At 35.9% G+C, this 23,439-nt stretch overlaps 2 protein-coding genes across 2 annotated transcripts in view; both read right to left on the bottom strand.

Annotated features, from left to right (window-relative positions):
• The window catches only part of LOC134279072 (uncharacterized), a 177,567-nt gene that overhangs the window by 143,317 nt on the left and 10,811 nt on the right, over positions 1–23,439 (bottom strand). The gene's annotated exons all lie outside the window — the stretch shown is intronic.
• On the bottom strand, positions 19,772–22,972 carry LOC134279078 (uncharacterized). Its single transcript, XM_062761419.1, has one exon. It carries the CDS (start codon positions 22,970–22,972, stop codon positions 19,772–19,774), a length of 3,201 nt encoding a protein of 1,066 aa, XP_062617403.1.

A 23,439-nucleotide genomic window follows, 5' to 3' on the forward strand; every position in this document is an offset into this window, starting at 1 on the left:
GGCCAACATTGGTGAATCACGTACTTCTTTTGTGGTAGGTTGTTGGGCATACAACGTTGGCCCAATGTTGGGTCAATGTCAACATAACAGCAGTTTACTTAGAAGCTGGGGTGAGGACACTACAAAGACCCAACGTAGGACCACTTTTACAACGTTGGCCAATTGTTGGGTCAGTGTCAACATTACAATATTTTACTCAGAGGTTGGTTGGGGACACAACGGTGACCCAACGTTGGGCCAATGTTGTTAGCTTGTCACCACTAAGCTAACAGATTTTGTTGGGAGTACAACATTGGCCCAACGTTAGGCCAACGTTGGTGAGTCACGACATTATTTCGATACAATATTTTGTATAGACAACGTTGAACCAACTTTAAGTGAAGTCAGAATTCAGGAAACATGTGAACTGTTTGCAATAATATCGGACAAGAAGATGGAAAAGTGAAAGAAAAAGAAATAGTAAATTATGTACATTTAATGTTACATATACCCAGATAGCATGACTATGTTGGGCCAACATGTGATAAAGGTTGTGTGGTTGGCGTTGGGGAACAACGTTGGGCCAACGTTGGACCAATGTTACCACTATTACAAACATCGGGCCAACGTTCAACCTTCTCTACCATTATAAATACACTTTCTTTAGGGTGTTGGCCAAACATTGGTCCAACGTAAGCAACTTCCATTCTTGGAAACTAAAGTGAATAAGTTTCCAAGGCAAACAAGGAATTCCCTGGTGTTGGCCCAACGTTGGCCCAACGTTGTTTCCCCAACATAAACCATACAACCTTTAACAAATGTTGGCCCAACATAGTCATGATATCTGGGTTATTGTTTTCCGTTCCTAACAGGCGTCCTTATCAATCGCTCCTTGTGAGTAATTTGGACTCGGACTGTTTTCAGTAATACAACCTTGAAACAATGTGTCTTATCAATTTAAGAGTTATTCCCCATGGCCGCCATGTTGTAGGGCAACTCTCCCAGATTCCTTCATTATTCAACCAAGTTCAATTTGTTATACTGATTACTGAGGTAAAGCTTTCACTAATTTTCTTACGGAAATACATTTTTTAAAGCCTCTATTAATTCATAAATTTGAGACTGTAAATATTTCCCCCCATATGTATTTGGCATATATGTTTAAAATTGGTTACTCAAAGAGGAAAATTCACTGCTTTGCCCTACAAAATGGCGGCTAAGGGGAATAACTCCTAGGCAAAATTTGTCACATGATAACCATCTATTAAACACTTAGCTCAAACGGTATACATAGTATATATATGATATATATGTATGATTTTTGAAATCGTCTTCTACAATGCAACATCACTAAAGATTTGGATAAACCCAGATAGCATGACTATGTTGGGCTAACATTTGTTAAAGGTTGTACACCGTTAAAGAAAATGTCGTACGGAATAATGCTGGCCCATTGTTGGTCCAACGTAAGCAACTTCCATTCACTTTAGTTTCCAAAGAAGGAAGGATCATGGCGTTGGCCCAACGTTGGCCCAATGTTTGTAATACACCCTTAAAGAACGTGTATTTACAAGTTGGTAGTAGTGTGTTGGCCCTCCGTTGGCACATTGTTTGTAATACACCCTTAAAGAAAGTGCCTTATCAAGTTGAATTAGTATGTTGGCCCAATGTTGGCACAATGTTTCTAATACACCCTTAAAGAAAGTGCCTTATCAAGTTGGTAGCATTATGTTGGCCCAACGTTGGCCCATTGTTTGTAATTCACCCTTACAGAACGTGTCCTATCAAGTTGGTAGTAGTATGCTGGCCCAACGTTGACACAGTGTTTGTAATGCACACAAGTGTTATTTTGTTTAGGTCTTCAAAGATGGGATATTTATATTTGGCAAACGTTGGCCCAATTATTATACTGCCAACTAATTGATGGTGTCAATTTTATAATTAGCTGCTGAGCTTTACGTTAGGACAACATTGGTACATTCTGAAATAATTGAGAGGACTTTCTATGTCCATGCTTATCAGTGGATGACTGCTTTTGTTTAGATATGATATTTTCAACATTTTAACTTTGCAATTAAGAGATCAAGCACCAAAGAGTGTTTTATTCTATTTTTTGAATTGTGTATATGCTTATTTATTTGTAATAACCCAGATAGCAGAACACAGTTGGCCAAATCTTACATTATGGTTCTATTATCTATGTTGGGTTACCTTGATTGGGCCAACAATGGCCCAACATGGAATATTGATAGCTGGTCATGTATAATAGTGCGCTAATTTTGGGCTTACTGTTGGCATTATATCATAAAACTATCATCATGAGAGAAAATATTTGTTTGGAGATTGGCATCGGCCCTACGTTGGCCCAATATACCATGAATCGGACTGAGCATCATGGGTAGACAACAACCGGGCTACTTGTAATATCCGCGCCATTTTTAATCTGACACGAGCGTAATGAGACTGATACCTTGCATATCTGCACTCACTTTGTAAGTATTATTAATATGTTTGCCTCGGCACAGCTGAATTAACGTTTAGTTTTTAAACGATATCATGTACAAATCTGTGTAAATCAGACACGGGGAATGCAGAGGCCAGGTGCTGTTGGGTCAACACTGTACAGATAGCATGCTTACATTGGGCCAACGTTGGGCCAATGTAATCGGTTACATCGGGCCAATTTTGGCAAATGGCATTGACCCAATTTAAGTTTGCTCATCGACCCAATGTTGGCCCGATATGTTGGGCCAACGTTGGCCCAATGTAGAGTGTTATTTCTACAGATATTGGCCCAACGTCGCGCCAACATTGGCCCAATAAATGCGACATTGTTGGCGAAACGTCAACAAGAACATTGGGCCGATGTTGGCAAATGCCGTTGGCCCAGTGTCATTTTGCTCCTTGGTCATATGTTGGTCCGATATATTGGACCAACATTGGGCCAATGTGTATAAACATTTGATTGTTACAAATCTGTATATTAACAAATCTGATCGTCTCTACAATCAGAAATAAATCTACAACCAATCCTACTTGAAAAATCAAGCTAGCTAAAAAAAAATTTAAAATTCTCATAATTTATCGAAACAAAATAAATAATCAGTGATTAAATTTTTTGTTTATATACAAGAAAAATAAATGAAAGTATAAAAATGTGTTTTGATACAGTTAAAACAATTAATAATTTGCTCGTTATTTAAATTGAAATTTGTGTCTAGTAGAATACATTTCCGAAGTCTACCACTTAATTTACTTATATACACTTAACGTCGAGAACATGATCAAACATTTTGAAAATGTTGCAAAATTTATTCAGTACTAAAAATTAATTGGGTTCTTTCATTTAAAATTTGTTCAGTGTAACGACAAATTTTCAATACATGTATTTTATATGGGGCAACATTGAATCAAAATTGTTGTGATGATGATATCAAGCGTATAAATATTATGCATAAATGCCTTCATCACGCAAGCTAATCACTTAATCACACCATGAAACAAAAAAGACGGTTATTCCTTAATTGACAGCTTAAACATATAGTGATATACTTGTAAATTTAATCGTATGTTTACTCTTTACTGAGAAAAGTAACAAATATATTAAGTACCAAATATTACAATTTTAGTGCTACTGAAGATTCTAAAAAGACATGCAGAACACAATCAAAGAATGGCTAAGGTATGCCAAGGACAGGGATAAGGGAGGAAGAAACGGACAGAGAAGAAAAGAAAGGGGAGGAGGAGACTCGGGAAGAGGAAATGGAGACTTAGGAGAGGGATCAGATGGAAAGTGGCAATGCCTAACTTTTTTCTGTGATATAGTATGACATTCCTGTAGTTCTACTTTTTTTTGTGTCTGTTTGTCGGTTATAAACTCGATGCAGATGCCAGAAAATTTTTTTCTGTAAGTAAACAAAATGACGGGATTCATTCTAGTATTATTTTAAGAACAGCTAGGAGGGCTTTGTTTATTTGTTAGACGTGCTTATTGATACCTGTAATTTACTGAACTTGTGCATAATTTACATCAGAGAGGGAGTATACAGTCATGTAACCCTACATGTATAGCTTGAAGTGAGCATCCACTTTTAATTCTTTATTAATGTTTTCTTCATGCACTGAGCAATAAAATTATAGTATGTTATAATTGAATTTTATATTTTGATTTCTTTTTTCTCATTTTTTTTAATTAATGTAGAGCTACTTACAATGCAATACTTGTTGATGGCAATTCTATGAGAATATTGAGAATATGTATTAAACTATTAATCTAGCATATATAGCATATATAGATAGTATTAAAGGCTTTTACCATTTAACTGTACTACAAAACTAGTATAACCTTATTGTATATATTTGTTTGTCAATTTTGAGGACAAATGGCCAACCAGTGAAGAGCAAATGAGTTGTCATGATGGAGAGCCAATAAGATACAAACCAATGTTGGCCAAAAAATGATGTTTTCCTGATATTGAAAGAATAAGTGGCCCAACAATGGCTCAATGATATCCGTTCGTTGGTCCAACAATAAGCCAACAAGTTGGTTTGATTAAGGGCCGATGAGCAAAATACCGATGGCCCAACATTAATTGCTTACAATGGCCCAATTGTTCAAAAATGACGTTTGCCCAATACTGAAATAATACAATGGCCCAACAATGGCCCAATTTTAACTGTTACATTGGCCCAACAATAAGCCAATAAGTTGGTTTGATTAAGGGCCGATGAGCAAATTACCGTTGGCCCAACATTAGTTGCTTACAATGGCCCAATTGTTCAAAAATGACGTTTGCCCAATACTGAAATAATACAATGGCCCAACAATGGCCCAATTTTAACTGTTACATTGGCCCAACAATAAGCCAACAAGTTGGTTTGATTAAGGGCCGATGAGCAAATTACCGATGGCCCAATGTTGAATTCAAACAGTGGCCCAACATAAGGAGCGTTGTTGGCCCAACAAAGGTCCAATAACATCCTGCTATCTGGGAATGTAGCGGAGGTCGAATTGTCTCCAAATGTTTTATGGTTATATGTAAATATTTGCTTGCAATGATAAAAATTCTCAGGTAATATAGGACTGCGAGAGAGTAGCATTCATCAAAATGTATGATAATCAACTAAAATAAGATTCCTCAATGCTAAATTACATAATAAAAAATGAATTTATCAGAATTTTATTCTTGTCCACAGCTCGAGAGTACTAGTTAGTTTTGGTCTGTCCATTTGTCTGTTTATCATTTAATCTGCTTGACAAGTCTATTTGTCCACAAAAACTTGAACATTGCCTAAATGTTTGATTGGTGATAGGGGTTCAATTACTTGTTTTTAATTATTCCTCGTGACAAAACTTTTTTCGTTGATTTGCTATAACCCTCTGGACTTGAAATAAAATATTGCACAGAGTCTAAAACATCTGCTTCTAGTTGCAGATTTGTAGCTCGCTGGTCTGGAAAAAAAATGACCGACCTCATGGACCTAAGGGCTACAGCATTACCCAAAGAAAACAAAATGGGTAGCACTGTAGCTCTCAAATCTGCTACAGTTCTGCAGCTTATCTGTTTTACATTTAATAGTCATTTTACTTAACTACAGTGAAAGATGTTAATGGTAACCCAGCTACAAAACTTTACGAAAATCATATAATTATTGAATCGTCCATAATCATCTGCAAAGAAAGTCCCCGTGCTGATTCGGTAATTCTAAATATTTACAATTGCAATTTTTTTCCCTTCATATAACACTACTGACAGGCAATGCGTATCTATAACCGTATATTTATATTCAGTATAATTTTCTTTATGAAATCCATGACGTTCAAATTCCTATAACACACGCGAAACCTTGTCATCGCGTGTTCGAATACACAATATAGGAACTATATATGCATTTTCAATACTTTATGATCACCAAAATGTACAATGTTTGACACAATTAAATTTTAAAAAAGTAACCGTGTTGAATTAACGAAAAAATACCACAAATGTGCATTTGAAAATTATGACACTTTTTTCCACGCAATGTTCGTATGCGTTATTTAACTTTACGACGTCACAAACGCCTCTTACGTCTATAAAGCATACCATATTTGAAGGGCGCTAAATTCACATTAATTAAAGATAACCGAAATAACATTTTTGTAGAGGAAAATTTATAATATGTTAATGTAAGCATTGAATTCATATTTTGGGAAGTCTTCTGTCCTATTTTTTTTAAAAAATGTGCACCAATATATCTGGTTCACTTCTTCCTGGAAAGAGATTTTGTCCTCCATTTGCAGATAATTGATTTTCAATCTAGTAATCTTATTATAATACACTGTACTTCATGTTATTTTTTTATTGTCCGGGTGATTTGATAGGGAAAGAGTCAAAAATGTAAAAAAAAAAAAAAACAAAAAAAAAAAAACAAACAAACAAACAAACAAACAAACAAACAAACAAAAACCAAACAAAAACAAACAGCAATCGACAAATTTCAAACAACGACTTGTATAACAACAGTTTTTTTTAAATAGTGAAATAATATGCACACGTCTCTCTATTAACCAAAAGAAAATACGTATTGGTGAAAGTTAATTAGTTTTTAATGGTTGGTATTGACTATTGGTCACCTATAAACACAAAAGAATATGCTTTGTACACCTTCATTTATCATACACATTTTTATCTTGATATGAAATAAGAAGAAACAATGTAAATACAGTTAAAAATCTCGTGCTTTGTAGAAGGATCAAAAGGTTTTTCAAGATGATTCTAAATTAGTCATTTTGATCATCGATTGTACCAAACGTTGACTCTGCACTATAATACAAAAAGTCATGTTTTAATTAAAGCTCTCCCCCTTTTTTAAAATTTCCTTTCTCTTATTCAAGTTATTTCAAATTATTAATTACTTATATATCCTATTTTTATATGCTTATTTGTTTTATGAATATGATAACTCATCGACATCTCATTTCTAAATAACAAAGAAAATTGTATGGGTTGTAGCATTTTTTTCCCAACCATGCTTGTCTACTATAGTATACCATGGCTTTTGAAAATTTGGGAAGAAATGCCTGGTAATCTTAAAAAATAGAACGTTAAGTCAGAAAGAAGATGGGCGCATTTGGCGTGTGATCTACAGGAATCATTTGTACGAAACATTTATGGTTTAAATGTCCATGATTTGGTTGGCTGGTTACGTAGCTGGTCAGACTTTACAAACAATTCCAAAGGGTTTTTTTTTTATTTAGTTTGAAAGACCTTGTGAGATTGAAACATTTATGTCCGTTTTTCCTAGGGGTACTAAAACATAGTAATGTTTCAAAAAATCAACACCTAAAATATGCATAGACGCTTGATACGTGTACATGTCACAGTACATTATAGAATAGAAGATCGGAATTGATTTCGCTCGAGAACCAAACTGAACCAAAATTTATATAAATCAAAATTTTAATACATCAGCAGATGAAACAAAACTAACAAAATAAATGGTTGTTTGCATGAAAAAAAAACCCGCCCCATTCCAGGCTCGAACCAAAAACTTTTCGCATCAAGTGCACTGCACAGGTTATCCAACTTACTGAGCTATCACCGCTACATATATATATACCGGTGACTTTAAAAGGACAAAGACGCACCACATTCACACATTTGGATTTTTTTGGGGAAAGTTCATTTTTCGTGGTCTCTGGGTCTTCTCTCCATTTTTTAAAAAATGTGTGTTTGTTTCTTTGAATTAGATACACACAAATAATGTTTCAAAATCATGGAGAGAAGACCCAGAGATAGAAAATTTTTAGAAAAACATGTTTCAAAATGTACAATTTTGTACCGAATACCTGATCTGGCCAATTTTCAAGTTATTTTTTAGGAAATCAACGCACAATTTCAGGACAATATTTTACGCTTCTGTCGCACAGGAACTCGATAAATAAAATGAATGTTAAAATTTCATGTGACATGTCAATAAAATTTTCACTTTTCAATTACGCCCAGATTCCTGCCGAATACCAATCAAAAGCGCCCTCGTTCTTATTACATAAATGCAGTAAGAGAAGATGCATTAAATGGTAGAAAGTAATCTACTGGGTTTAAGACAGTTTTTTTTTAAGTTAGAACATCAGCAGCGGTTAACGTCATTTCTATGTATTCTAAAAAGTCGCAGTATTTTCAGTCTGCATGCATCCTCATTTAGTCTCTGAAGTCCTTTATGACATATATCTGGACACTTTTAATGAAAAAGTCTGTTTCCTAGAAAGATGGTTTTATGAGTGCTTTTTTTTCAAAAATCTTATGCACTAATATTGATGATTTCGGAGATCTTCTGTTTGTTTTGTTTAGTTTATAAAAATCCATAGATTGCTTTCGGAGGACAAAAACCTCACAAACTTATTTATGAAAATGTTATCAAAACTTCAATGGAATAAAATTTATAATGGCTTTATTTTATAATGTTTATATCACAGTGATATTGCAAGAAAATGGGCTGTGAAATACAGTTGTAATTTTATAAATATTTTATTATTGAACAAAAATATAGACATCGAAAGTCGGGACATGTTTGTAAAGATAACACTTTTACTACGTGTATATTTCTTATGAATAATACATTTGTAAAAGTCTCTGTTAAATATTCATAATTTTAAGATTGTTTATATTTTCCCATATAATTCTTGCAAGTGTGTTTAAAATTGCTTGCTCAAAGAGGTAATTCACCACTTTGTCCTACAAGATGGCGGGTAAGAGGAATAACTCCTATAGGCAAAATACTATATGTCATAGGAAAAGGGTCTGCATGTTAACAAAAGAAAGACATATTTCTGTTGTAATGACCATGATGACAAAAACGCTTGGTAGATTTGCTATACTTGTATCCCGACTTGGTAACAACATAGATAATAAAGGCATACACACAGTCAAAACACCTGTTCAAGTACATGTCTGGAAAAAAAAAGATTTCCATAGATAGAAATAAAGACTGAAAAAACATAAATTGTATTAAGAAAGAGATTTGGTAAGACATCGTCATTATTGGAACCCGCGTTCTGAATTGTATAACTTCAGTTAAGGTATTGTTATTCGAATTCGATTTATTGTGCTTAAAAATATTTAAAACTATATGCATTATAACTATTTAATAATATTCGGGGTTTCTCGATTTGATGATTGTGATATATTATTTCAAACTATATATATATATATATATATATATATATATATATATATATATATATATATATATATATATATATATATATTTATATATATATATTTCAAAAATATACTATTATTTCTTGAAGAATCTCCTCCTTAGATAGACTAGTGGTATCTGATTAATGGGATTTTAACTCACAGAATTAAATATCAGCTCATCTAAAATACACAATATCTTTTATGTCAAGTTCAAATGGATATATCGAATTTAAAAGGAATAAAAATATTGAAATTTGATAATTCATGCAAATACAATAATAAGTCTTTAGATAATGGAGTGCAATCGGTACCCATGAGACTTCCGGTGAAATGTTGGGAGACTTACGGTGGAATGTTGGAAGATTTGATCTCCAACAAAAAAAAAAAACATTGATAATGTCAGTAAAAAGCTAAAACATCATTATACCAATTTTTGAGAACTAGTATATATATATATATATATATATATATATATATATATATATATATATATATATATATATATATATATATATATATATATATATACATCAAAGTGCTTTTGACCAAATAATTTTCCAATATTGATTAAACACGGTGTCTATAATTAATTTCTTTCTCTTTATTTAACGTGCCTTTAGATATTATTTATTCATATTAAACAACATAGAGATCAAAGCAACATATCACAATTGTATACAATTACATCATATTCGGTACGTAAGTGCAAAAATCTTTACTTCCAGAATATTTTTAAATTAGCAGACAGGAAAAACGCCAGGAATAAAATTATGGTCTGGAAAGTATTGTAAGCTCCCCACGGATGGCCATCCTGGAATGGGGACTATACAAAGTAATTACACAACACTTCTCAAGGTTACTCCTTACTGCGAGTATTTCTTGCTTCTATTTCTCAGTAAGGACAAGGCTTGGTATCAGTTTAATAATTGGTTTAATAATTAGTCATTCAACAGGAAATAACAGTAGATAAATACACATCTATTTTGGATAAATATAGATAATTAATATTCATTTTGGTCCATAGTGTCAACCTTACTTTACCTTATGTTACCTTAAGTTGATTCTGCCCGCAGCTCTTCTTGGTGCTCTATAGGCAGCTCTACTTTCTCTTGATGATATATAACTTGTCTTTTTCCGGTATACGGTCCATGTTCTTGGGTATAATCATACTTTAGAGGGTGGTGTTCCCAATATTTATCCAGTCTATTTTCAAATTGGTGTACATTTTTTGCTATCACTACATTGTCTGGCAGGCTATTCCACAGTTTCCACGACTCTGTTGGTGAAGCTGTATTTTCGAACGTCTCTATTACATCTATGTTTCACTAGTTTAAAACTATTCTCTCTAGTAATATACGTTTCACTTAATTGAAATAATGTAGATGTAACTCTTTTATCATAAACTCAATGGATTATTTTATTTTTAAATGTTTCTATCATGTCTCCTCTCATACGCCGGTATTTCTATGTTGGTAATTTAAGAGTCTTTAGTCGTTCTTCATAATTTTGATCTTTCAGTTGTGACAGTATTCTAGTAGCTCTTCTTTGTACATTCTCTATGGTTTCAATGTCCTTCTTTTTGTATGGTGACCTTACACTACTCGCATATTCAATATGTGGTCTCACAAAAGCTTTGAATAATAAACAGAATGATTTAATATCAAGATGAATAAATGCTCTTCTTATTAGGCCACAAATCTGGTTGGCTTTGTTGACTTGCGTTTGTATATCCTTGTCAAAGCTGAGATTGCTATCAATTGTTACTCCAATATCTTTTTCACTCTCCACATTCTCTAGTGCTGTGTCACCTCCTTCATATTTTCTCATACTATACTGGATACTGTCACACGTTTTGTTACTGTTGTGTATTTGAATTACTTTGCATTTGTCAGGGTGAAATTTTAAAAGCCAAGTTTTGCTCCACATGAAAAGTTTGTCCAGGTCAGATTGTACTATTTTAGTATCGTTTTCATCTGTAATTTCTTTGAATATTTTCGTGTCGTCTGCAAAGAGGAATACATTTGACTCAACACACTCTGGTAAGTCATTTATAACTAGAAATATGTCCATAGGACATGAATGCCCCGCCGAGGATATATTAGTAAAGCAACATGAAAATTTTTATGTATATAAAACTTGATCAAATATCCAGAATAGTGATGCAGCTGAATTGCTTGTTTGGAAAATATAGGTCAGATCCAGCATCCGAAGCAAGTCTAGTAGTGTCCATCCCTAGATGCATCATCCATGAAAGTTAGGTTCAGGTAGGGCTTATAGTTACTTGGGAATGAAAATATATGTCAGATCCAGCATCCGAAGCAAGTCTAGTCGTGTCCATCCCTAGATGCATCATCCATGTAAGTTTGGTTCAGGTAGGGCTTATAGTTACTTGGGAATGACAATATAGGTCAGATCCAGGATCCGAAGCAAGTCTGGTAGTGTCAATCCCTAGATGCATCATCCATGTAAGTTTGGTTCATGTAGGGCTTATAGTTACTTGGGAAAAAAATATAGGTCAGATCCAGCATCCGAAGCAAGTCTGGTAGTGTCCATCCCTAGATGCATCATCCATGCAAGTTTGGTTCAGGTAAGCCTTTTAGTTACTAAGGAATGAAAATATAGGTCAGATCCAGCATCCGAAGCAAGTCTGGTAGTGTCCATCCCTAGATGCATCATCCATGAAAGTTTGGTTCAGGTAGGACTTATAGTTACTAAGGAATGAAAATATGGGTCAGATCCAGCATCTGAAGCAAGTCTGGTAGTGTCCATCCCTAGATGCATCATCCATGTAAGTTTGATTCAGGTAGGGCTTATAGTTACTTGGGAATGAAAATATAGGTCAGATCCAGCATCCGAAGCAAGTCTGGTAGTGTCCATCCCTAGATGCATCATCCATGCAAGTTTGGTTCAGGTAGGGCTTATAGTTACTTGGGAATGAAAATATAGGTCAGATCCAGCATCCGAAGCAAGTCTGGTAGTGTCCATCCCTAGATGCATCATTCATGTAAGTTTGGTTCAGGTAGGGCTTATAGTTACTTGGGAATGTCAATATAGGTCAGATCCAGCATCCGAAGCAAGTCTGGTAGTGTCCATCCCTAGATGCATCATCCATGAAAGTTTGGTTCAGGTAGGGCTTATAGTTACTTGGGAATGAAAATATAGGTCAGATCCAGCATCCGAAGCAAGTTTGGTGGTGTCCATCCCTAGATGCACCATCAATGCAAGTTTGGTTCAGGTAGGGCTTATAGTTACTTAGGAATGAAAATATAGGTCAGATCCAGCATCCGAAGCAAGTCTGGTAGTGTCCATCCCTAGATGCATCATTCATGTAAGTTTGGTTCAGGTAGGGCTTATAGTTACTTGGGAATGTCAATATAGGTCAGATCCAGCATCCGAAGCAAGTCTGGTAGTGTCCATCCCTAGATGCATCATCCATGAAAGTTTGGTTCAGGTAGGGCTTATAGTTACTTGGGAATGAAAATATAGGTCAGATCCAGCATCCGAAGCAAGTTTGGTGGTGTCCATCCCTAGATGCACCATCCATGCAAGTTTGGTTCAGGTAGGGCTTATAGTTACTTAGGAATGAAAATATAGGTCAGATCCAGCATCCGAAGCAAGTCTGGTAGTGTCCATCCTTAAATGCATCATCCATGCAAGTTTGGTCCAAGTAGGGCTTATAGTTCCTTACGATTGGACCTGCTCTAAAAACTTTAACCTGGTCACTCATCTGGAAAATGTAGGTCACATCCAGCATCCGAAGCAAGTCTGGTAGTGTCCATCTCTAAATGCATCATCCATGCAAGTTTGGTCCAAGTAGGGCTTATAGTTCCTTAGGAATGGACCTACTCCTAAAACTTTAACCTGGTCACTTGTCTGGAAAATGTCGGTCACATCCAGCATCCGAAGCAAGTCTGGTAGTGTTCATCCCTAGAGGAACCATAGCTCTCATCAATATCTATCAGCAGATGAGGTTTGATGAAAATATCTTGGATAGTTTCTTTTAAACTTAGCTTTGAACAGAGCTAAACGCAAAGTGTGACGGAAGACGGAAGGACGGAAGGACGGAAGACGGACATGACAAACACTATATGCCCCGGCCATATTCATGGCGGGGCATAAAAATCACAAACAGTACAGGCCCGAGCACATATCCTTGTGGAATTCCACTTGTGACTTTGTGTCATTTCGATTTATTTCCATTTACTTGTACACACTGCTTTCGTCCCCTAAGGAACTGTTCAATCAATGTACATAGTTTTTCACATATCCCATAAGCTCTCATTTTTGTCAGAAGTCTAACATGTGGAACCTTATCAAATGCTTTCATAAAATCCATATAACCTGCATTTAAAACGCCTCCTCTATCCAGGATTTCAGTCCATTTATCGAGTACTGTAATTAATTGTAAGGTTGTTGATCTCCCACTCAGGAACCCAAATTGCTTGTCACTAAATAAATCTAAGCTGTCCATATGCTTGATTAATCTCTTCCTAATAATCTTCACCATCATCTTGCATAGTATACTTGTTAAGCTGACAGGTCTGTAGTTTGATGCCGACTTCTTGTCACCTTTCTTAAATAGTGCTGTAATTATAGCTACTTTCCAGCTATCTGGTACTTCTCCTGTCTCTAGTGATTTCTTATAGATCAAATACAAAGGTCTATCAATTACTGCTTTCAATTCATATAGAACTTTTGGGTGTGCCTTATCTGGTCCTGGGGACTTAGTAGTGTTTAGATCCTGAAGTAATTTCTTCACCTCTTCCTGAGTAATCGGCTCATCATCATTAGACCTTGTGTTTTCAATTACTAGTATATCAACTAGTGGTAAAGAGTTCACATCTTCTTCTGTAAAAACACTACTAAAAAGTTCGCCAACACCTCTGCCTTGTCCTGATCCTTACTAGCCACAAATGTCCCTTCGGATGTTTTTTCGTGCAATTCTGAAACACCGCTTTTGCTCTTCCTTTTGGAGTTAACATACTTCCAGAAGTTTTTATTGTTAGTCTTTGCTGATTCTGCTACTTGTCTCTCTTTCTCCTTCCTTTCTTTGCGGGTTAATCTTTTGACTTTATTTCGGGCTTTACAATATTCTCTATGCTTTTCTTTGCTTCGGTCTTCCATATATCTTTCCCATAGTCGATGTTTTCTTTTTATGCTCCTAACTGTATTTTTGCTCGGTGGAATGTTTCCCTTTGTGTTTCTTGGTCTGCTATTGGGTATAAACTTTTTTACTGCGTTATCAAATCTGCTCATAAATTTTTCCAGCATAGTGTTTACATCCTCACCTTCCATAATATAATCCCAATCGATGTCTAACTCTTTGCGCATTCCATCATAGTCTGCTTTTTAATAGTTCAATCTCTCACAGTTGGTATTTTCATACTTGAAGTAGCAACTATATTTGAATGTTATCACACTGTTGTCACAAGATCCTAATGGGTCTGAGTATTCTATATCACCAATGTTGTTACAATCGTTCACTAAATATAAGGTCCAACAACGAGCTGTCCTGACCATGTCTGTGTCGGGTATTTTTATTTATCACCCGATGCAGGTAATTGTCTATAATACATTCCAGAAATTCTGCAGAGTTGTCATCTCTTGTACTCCATGAAGACCAATCGATGTTTGGAAAGTTAAAATCTCCCAAAATAAGGAGATGTGAAAATTTGAGGTCACAGACTTTGCCTACTAGTTCATTCAATGCCTTCATATCGAGTTCCGATGAAGATGGGCTTTTGTAAATACATCCTATTAATAATTTGTCATTTCCATCCATGTTGATCTTTATCCAGGTACATTCACTAAAGTCAGAGTCCAAGTGTATTTCAACAGCATTCAGGTTTTTCTTTGCGTAAATTATAGTTCCACGTTTTGCTCCTGTAGGAAAATTTCCAGGAAATAGTTCATAGTCCGACAAATCCAGTTCTGCTTTGTTGACAGAATATCTCATGTTTTTAGGTAAAACTTCAGTCACTGAAATAATATCTGGTAATTCACTTACTGTTAGGAACCTATTCTTGAATTCGTCCAACTTGTTTAAAATACCATCGGCATTTGTATAAATACACTTCAGATTTTCCCTTGTCCCTTTAAAATCTTGACCAACGGGTCTTTTTAACGTATTTACACAGCTATTTACATTAGCATTTACTTTGTCTTTTAGTCTCTCTGCTTTATTCTGATTTTCACAATCTTTCTCTCCCATGGTGGACCTTTTACGATGAACTTCACTTTCCCCGATTTTTCCTTTTCGTTTAAAGCTTTTGCTTCCAGCACCTTTTCCCTGTTCTAGTCCCTCTCAGCTTTTGACATGTCATGTGTAACACTCAGTTTTCTAAGCCTACTTTGCGCTGGGATATTTTGTAGCTTCGACAGATTTCTCATGACGTGTTGTTTGCTCTCAACATTCATCAATGTTACCTTGACTGGTCTTGCTAAGAATGTTACCCTGATAACTCACTATCCTCTGGTGTCTTCTTTTTCCCATGACGAACCACATTCTTTATACTGTCTGGATCTACTTCAATGGCCTTGAATAAATCAATCAATACATTTGTATCAAATTCTTTTCTTTCAAAAGCTTCTTTCCCCTCAGACTCCTCTATGCCATATATGATAAGGTTTTTTTTCTCTCAATGCACTGTCTCTTAGCTCAGTAACCTTACTATTTATTGACTCCTCGATGGCTTCACTACTTTTGCTTGTCCTTTCTGTATGTTCCTGGGAAGATAAAGCTTCAGCAATCATGCTCTCCACTTTAGAAACGCTGGGTTTCTCCTGCATATCTGTCTCTATTTTCATCATTCGATCCTCCATAATTTTGAAAATGTCTTGCATCTTGCTTCAATTTCTTGATCTACCCGTAAATTTTTCAACACTTTCGTTACACAATTCGGAGAGAACCAGTGCAGCGCTGGGTTGTTAAAGCTGCCATACCCCTTATCAGAGAGTTTCAGACACGTAGTGCAATAATATTTGTTACAGTACTCACATTGTACCACTTTGTCATCATCTCTCATGAATATCTGTGTGCACACTTCACATTTCCAGTTTTCCTTTCCTTTCTTAGATCCTTTACCTTTATTTGCTGATGAGGAAGATGATCTTTGTTTCTTTACTTCTTCTGCATCGTCTTTATTTGTGTTATTTGGCATTTTCTATTTATAAATTTTGCGCCAAAATGTCACAAAGGATTTCCTTAACTCATTTGACGTACCTCTAAAAAAATTTCCAAGGATGGTGGCTGTGAGTTATATACTCAATTTAGATGTTCCCTAATCACAACACACATCTAATTTATACTCTAAACCACTGCAAATTCACTAAATAAGGTCTTTTAATTCTTTTTGCGCGTCCATTCTACCGGAACCGGAAGTCCCATGTCCCGGAGCCGGAAGTCCCATACCTTCAAGGATAAAAATGGCAATAAAGTTGATTTGGCATTTAAAAGCTCTAAAAATAAAACATCAGGTGTCCAGTGTGTTGGGAGATAATTAACAGTTGTCTCACCTAGTATTTAGCTTAAACTGCTATGTGCTGCTGGTGCAATTTATCTGTCCGGACGATATTCAATTAGCCCTGTCATGGTAAAAATGTGCAACTACCATTAAATCCCGTTTAAAGTAAAATCCCATGATAAATCTTAGTAAAACATATTCAAACATTAATTCTTTGGATATTCACAAGCAATTATAACATCGAATTGCATAACAAAATACAACTTGCTCAAATACGAAACTCTGGCTAATACAAATATAAGATGTCGGCGGATGTAAACAACTTCCATGACTCCAACAATCGTGTGCAATTATGGCAATCGCCAATGTCAAGCGCTTATTTGACTCATAAATAATCAAGTAAAATACAGCAACATGCAAATATATTCTGAAGGTATGCACATGAATTCATAAAATATAGGATTTCCTGTATAAATCCAAACAACAAGTATGTCAAATGTGCTAAAAATAGACAATAAATCGTTGAGTAAAAAATCAAAGGACTGAAATGTAGTAGTGTAGTTCATGCATAATAAAATCCACCCAGATAATATTCCCAATAAATGTTGACACTATTAAATCGTAAAAAAATAAACTAATTAATTGAATTTTACCCCAGGCCATCACACTTCCCTCAACCGAAACTCTTAATTCTCCTGAATTATCCTGAATATAAGAATTTCTGCACAATATAGGAAAACACACATATAAATTTTTAATATGTGTCTGTACTAATAGTTAATAAATGTTAATTTTCTTTCTGATTTAGTCACTTTAACTTAGAGGAATTCCAGCATTGTCAATAATCTACACTTGTAGGTGAAATCGTCACGTCTCTTCCACTGGCTGCTTCCACACTCCAGGAAGTCCACCACTATTCCATCCTCCTTTCTCAGCAAGTACATGTGTACCATGCAGCCATGTCCCCAAGGCACCTGCCAGGACATACTCGACTCTGAAGATGGGGCACATTCAACTTCCCTGGAGACGAAGTAAGCGCTTTAGGCAAGGCCAAATATTAAATCCATCCAAGAGGCCGGAATGCCTCATGCCACATCCATCTGTCTGGCTTCTCCCTAGAGTGAGGGCTGCAAATTCCACCTGTGGAAATGGACCTGATTCCTTTGGTTGGCATGGCACAGAAACATTTCTGGTGGAAGTAGCATACATCCCTGGGCCAGGATGTGTCCAGGCTCTAGTGGCTAGTGGACCTATGGTTGGAGGGGAGAAAGTGTTAGGAGTGGACATGGTGCAGGTCTAGATATGGTGTGTGGAAATGTTGCGGTGTTGGAGGTCCATGGGATGGTCGGGGCTGTCGAAAAGATGGCAGGAGTTGAGGGAACCTCTGGAACATGGGGTAGTGAGGCGGTATGGCAGGAGGACTGTGTTATCAATGGATGTACAGGCTTTGGAAGTTTTTTCGTCTATCAAAGGATTTGGCTAGGTACAAGAGTTGTGGACTGCAGAAATGATTATGATTGATGAGTGGAGGATCTGAGATTCTATACAGGGAAGGATTTGATGTCACAACAGCTAAGTATTAATAGATAACAAGAACAACTACAGCAATCAACTTACATTTATATTCGTTGAAATATCTGGATGCAGGTAAACTTAAATCATCAACTGGTTACACCTGTGAGGTGCACTGGCCAGGTACATCTCAGTGCCTACCTCTGGTAAGGGCCATAGATTGCACGCGTCCATCACCTCCCTACATCAGAGGCGTGGGCCATAGATGGTGCACCATCCATCCCCTCCCTCCACCTACTGATGCGGGCCATAGACCGTGCACATCCGTACCTCCCTCCACCAGCACCAAAATACAAAAATAAAAAAAATATATCTGCATCCAGTATCAATCATAGGTTAAATCTTCCACTCAAGTCTAATTTCGGCTTTGGCTTGGTACAGTGGTTTGGTTAAATTTTTGTTGATATTGGTTTTGGTATGCCTGGAGCCTGTGAGGGCAAGCTCTCATGAAGTGATTTGGAGAATCGCATATATAGCAGTTTCTGTGTGCTGGCTAGGGCCTATTGTTCCTATTTGAGCTGTGTTCTAAGCGATCTAATCTCGTAATGAGACTCCAAAGGGTGGAATTAATTTCATTGTTTCCTTCTTTTTCAGGTTTCTGCTCGTCAAATGGCCATTTTGCTCTCGCGTTTGATTCAACGGCACGAACATTCAACTGGCGCTTTTCGGAGCTATCCCCAAGAATGGATATTTTTTAACCTGGTAAATTCCAGGGGGGGGGGGGGGGGGTCCTGATCCGCGCATGCCTGTCATGGTAAAAATGTGTAACTACCATTAAATCCCGTTTAAAGTAAAATCCCATGATAAATCTTAGTAAAACATATTCAAACATTAATTCTGTGGATATTCACAAGCAATTATAACATTGAATTGCATAACAAAATACAACTTGCTCAAATACGAAACTCTGGCTAATACAAATATAAGATGTCGGCGGGATGTAAACAATTTCCATGACTCCAACAATCGTGTGCAATTATGGCAATCGCCAATGTCAAGCGCTTATTTGACTCATAAATAATCAAGTAAAATACAGCAACATGCAAATATATTCTGAAGGTATGCACATGAATTCATAAAATAGGATTTCCTGTATAAATCCAAACAACAAGTATGTCAAATGTGCTAAAAATAGACAATAAATCGTTGAGTAAAAAATCAAAGGACTGAAATGTAGTAGTGTAGTTCATGCATAATAAAATCCACCCAGATAATATTCCCAATAAATGTTGACACTATTAAATCGTAAAAAAATAAACTAATTAATTGAATTCTACCCCAGGCCATTACAGTATTTTAAAAAAGTGTTGAATAGGTCATTTCTAGCTAGTCGGTCGGGAGAGGACAAACAATTTTTCAAAAATGGTCTAATTTTCATGAAAATGAAAGTATGGAACTCTGACTTGAAAATTATAAAAATATTTCTACCAAAAATTGGCTAATTTTTACCAGCATCGAAAAAAGAGGACCAGAAAACAAGGCAATATTAGAAAATTTCACTATTTCATGGCTGAAGCTTAAAAAATCAATACTACTTCTTCCTGTGCTTTAACATTTACATACATATCAGTCTTATATAGAGTATCTTCTAACATGCTTCTTAATTTCATGAATTATGCTCTTGTACTCATCTCTTTTTTCAAAGAAAAGGTGGCCAAATTCATCTGCGAAATTGCTGTACTCATTAAAGATTCTTCCTGATCTCCTTAAAGCAGAAACACCACTTTTCCAGTCTAATTTATAATAAGGGTAATTCTTTTGCTTGCTGTGCCATCTGAAGAATATATCAAATGTTGTTGAAAAAATGATATTGTCATCTTCTCGAAAAATTGCCCTTACATTCACATCTGCCCCTGCCTGGAGTAGGATCCTTACTTTCTCTACTCTTTCAACAATTAATAAGCCTCTCTCATTCAGGAGTATGTGCAGCAATGGTCTTGCTTCAATATAGCTGTTCTTGTCATCATGTATCTGCAGATTTACATCCAGACCACCCTGCAAAAGATTACTGAGTCCATCACTGTCCAATGTTCTGATTAATGTCCATAATTTTGTTACCATCCACCAGGCATTCCTCTTTGAGATTACAACATCATCTTTGCTATCCATTTTTACACTGGCATGTCTAATGAAAACCAGAGTGTTAAATAGGTTTAAATTTAAATCAATTCTGTCCTCAAATTTCAACAATGCATTCACTAAATCTTGTCTGTTTATTTTGTATGCAAAATGCAGTACTGTTGCATGGAGGTTGACCAGTCCACCAAAATGAAGATGTTTCATCAAACTCTGTACCCATGACTGAGAATTTTGTTCTAACGCAGCTACCAGTGGTGTTTTCATCCGCTTATTTTTTTTATTGACATCAGCTCCAATGTTCAGTAACAAATTACACATTTTCAGATTTCCATCATTGCATGCTGATACTAATGCTATATCTCCCATCCCATCACTCAGATTGACATCAGCACCCAACTTCACGAGCTCTTCCACAACACTCAGATGACCATTTTTGCAGGCAGTCACCAATGGTGTATTCCCCGCTCCATCTTGTAAATTGACCTCACCGCCAGCTTTCACCAAGACATTCACCAAACTCAAGTACCCACCTTCAGACGCTGCTACCAATGGTGTGTATCTATCATTTTCCTGCATTGGGGTCGTCTTCCATAGCCATTGTTCATTTTTAAAAGTCACCATTTCCTTTACAAATTCATTACAGCATACCAATAATGGATTCCTATCTCCATATTTTAAATTTACATCAGCATTTAAGTTGACAAGCTTCTTAACCATCATCAAGTGTCCATCCTGACAAGCAACTACAAGTGGTCTTCTTCCTCTTCCATCAGGATGATTAATATCTGCCCCTACACTGAGTAGTTTTTCCATCACATCCTCATGTCCACATTTACATGCAGTTACCAGTGGTGTATTCCCTTGTAAATCTTGCTGTTCGACATGTGCTCCAGCATTAATAAGCTCTTCCACAACTTGTACAACTCCACTTTGACAAGCAACTATCAGTGGTGTATGAATATTACTCAGGCATATACTGTCTATGGACTCCCTATCCATGTGAGGAAGAATTGTCTTCACAGTGTCCACATCACCACTGTAACAAGCCAATACAAGTAACCTGGTCTGCTCTATATACTTGCAATACATTGATAAATCTGTAGTATTTGACCTTTGTTTCATTTCACTGATTATGTTTTCATAATGTGGATGTCTAGAATCTTGATTTTCCATAAATAGTTCTCTTTTAGTTTCACCATGATTTTCTGTTTGCTGTACAATTTGCTGCAAGATCTGACAATGTCCATACATAATAACCCAACTGATAACTCTTATACTGATCATGTTTGTTTTATAATGCAAGTTCTCATCCATCAAAACCTCAAGTCTTTTCAGTTCACTCCTCACATTTGACTGCTTCTGACTTTCTGTTATCAAATGATACCCTTGACGTACTAAGTGTAGGCCACTTTCTTGTTTCGAGAGGAATAAAGATTTGATATCAGAGTAAGGTTTTTTTTGCAATACATCAATGAATGCCTTTATTACTTGTGGATGTTTCAAAGAATCGTTCATGAAGACATCGTACAGCTTCAGTTCCTGTATGTCTCTGTAGAGCCTCTCTGCAAACATAGGATACTGATCTTCATTTAACCTCAGATACAAATCATAGGTATCCTCACCTGCATTTCTTGTACTTGCTTTAACATTCTTTGCTATTACATAGTTTGCTATGTAACAACTGTCCATATAACGTAAAATTTGGTCCAGAAACTGTTGACCATAATGAAATGCACAGATTTCATAAATGTAATCATGAATAAATGAGTACTCTGCACCACTCTCTTTTGTGTAAGTACCTTTCATTGCAGACAATGCATCCATAAACTTGAATGTATCTGTGTGACTTTCTACCTTACAACTTTCTAGCACAAATTTTTTCATTTCCATAAATTGAGCATTGTTTTTGTCCCTTAGAATTTCTTTTGAGAGCATATCTCCATTCATCATGCATATGATAAGTGTTGCATAATTTATTTTGTTCTCTGATCTCATGTTATCCAATTCATCGAGGAAGCACTGAACAGGCATCTTGAAAAACTTTGAACCCAGAGATCTGAATTTTTGGTCTTTCACAAACAATTTACAAAGAAGAGGGAACATTGGAGATGCAGACCTAAGCTCTGAACTGGTCATTAAATCTTCATCTAATCCATATTTCTTTAAGATTAGTTTCTTGTCATGGTCATTTAAATCATGCTCAGAATTGCACAGCTTAATGACATTGTTGTCTTCAGCTAAAAAGACATTGTGACATAAAACCTCATTAAATACAATCTCTCTACATGTCAGCAGCAATTTGGAATTTTCATTAATTGGTGTAATTATTCTGTCTTTATATCGGAGAATGATATTCAATTCCGACTGTTGAAGGCCATATACACCCAAAGCGTCTTCCATAACAAAAACCTGTGGATTATTGGTATCACAATAATCCTCTATCTTTCTGATGTCATTGATGGGCAAAACCTGGTAATTTTCACTTTTGAGCTTTAGTGCAATGTGACGAGCTGTAGCCGATTTGCCTGACCCTGGGACTCCAACAAATATTACATATGGTTGGTCTCTCACTTTTTGCATCATTGAAGGGAAGCTGTGGGTTTCCTGATAAAAAGTGTCTTCCTCTTCCCATTTCTTGAGGTCCAAGTTGTGCAGATCTGAAGATAAAAAGTTTAAGATATTAAATAAATTCATTTTTGGTTAGAACATTTTGTTTGACATACTCTAAAACTGATTCCCAAACATTTTGAAATTTTTAACTTAAGATATTTATTTTGTGTATAAAATAATTAAAAACAGAGTCTGTTGAGACTGTATCTCTACTGGTTTAAATTCATGATCATTATAGCTCCCCCTACCCCCTCCCACTGTCACCCTGACCCATGGGCCAAAATCATCATTTTGGGAAAGGCACATTTTCTCATCATAACAATGTACTCAGATCATCGACATAATACCCAGGAGCGGAGGAGGAGATTTTCAAAGAATTAAAGTATTTTCACTAAACAATCATTAGAACTCTGTACGAACAACAGAACCATGCACTCATCCAGGGGGCTTGAAATTCATAACTTTGATGATGCACCCTGCCTTATTATAACTATGTACACAGTTTAGGCCGGAATTAAAAATATCTTTGTTTCCCCTAACCCGACCCTAAA

This window comes from Saccostrea cucullata, unplaced genomic scaffold (assembly GCF_032062105.1).
Source record: "Saccostrea cucullata isolate Sc308-1 unplaced genomic scaffold, CSIRO_AGI_Scuc_v1 ctg506, whole genome shotgun sequence".
In the NCBI taxonomy this organism is placed as follows: Eukaryota; Metazoa; Mollusca; class Bivalvia; order Ostreida; family Ostreidae; genus Saccostrea; species Saccostrea cuccullata.

Coding starts and splice junctions, on each gene's coding strand:
- LOC134279078 (XM_062761419.1), bottom strand. CDS start 22,972: ATGAATTTATTTAATATCTTAAACTTTTTATCTTCAGATCTGCACAAC.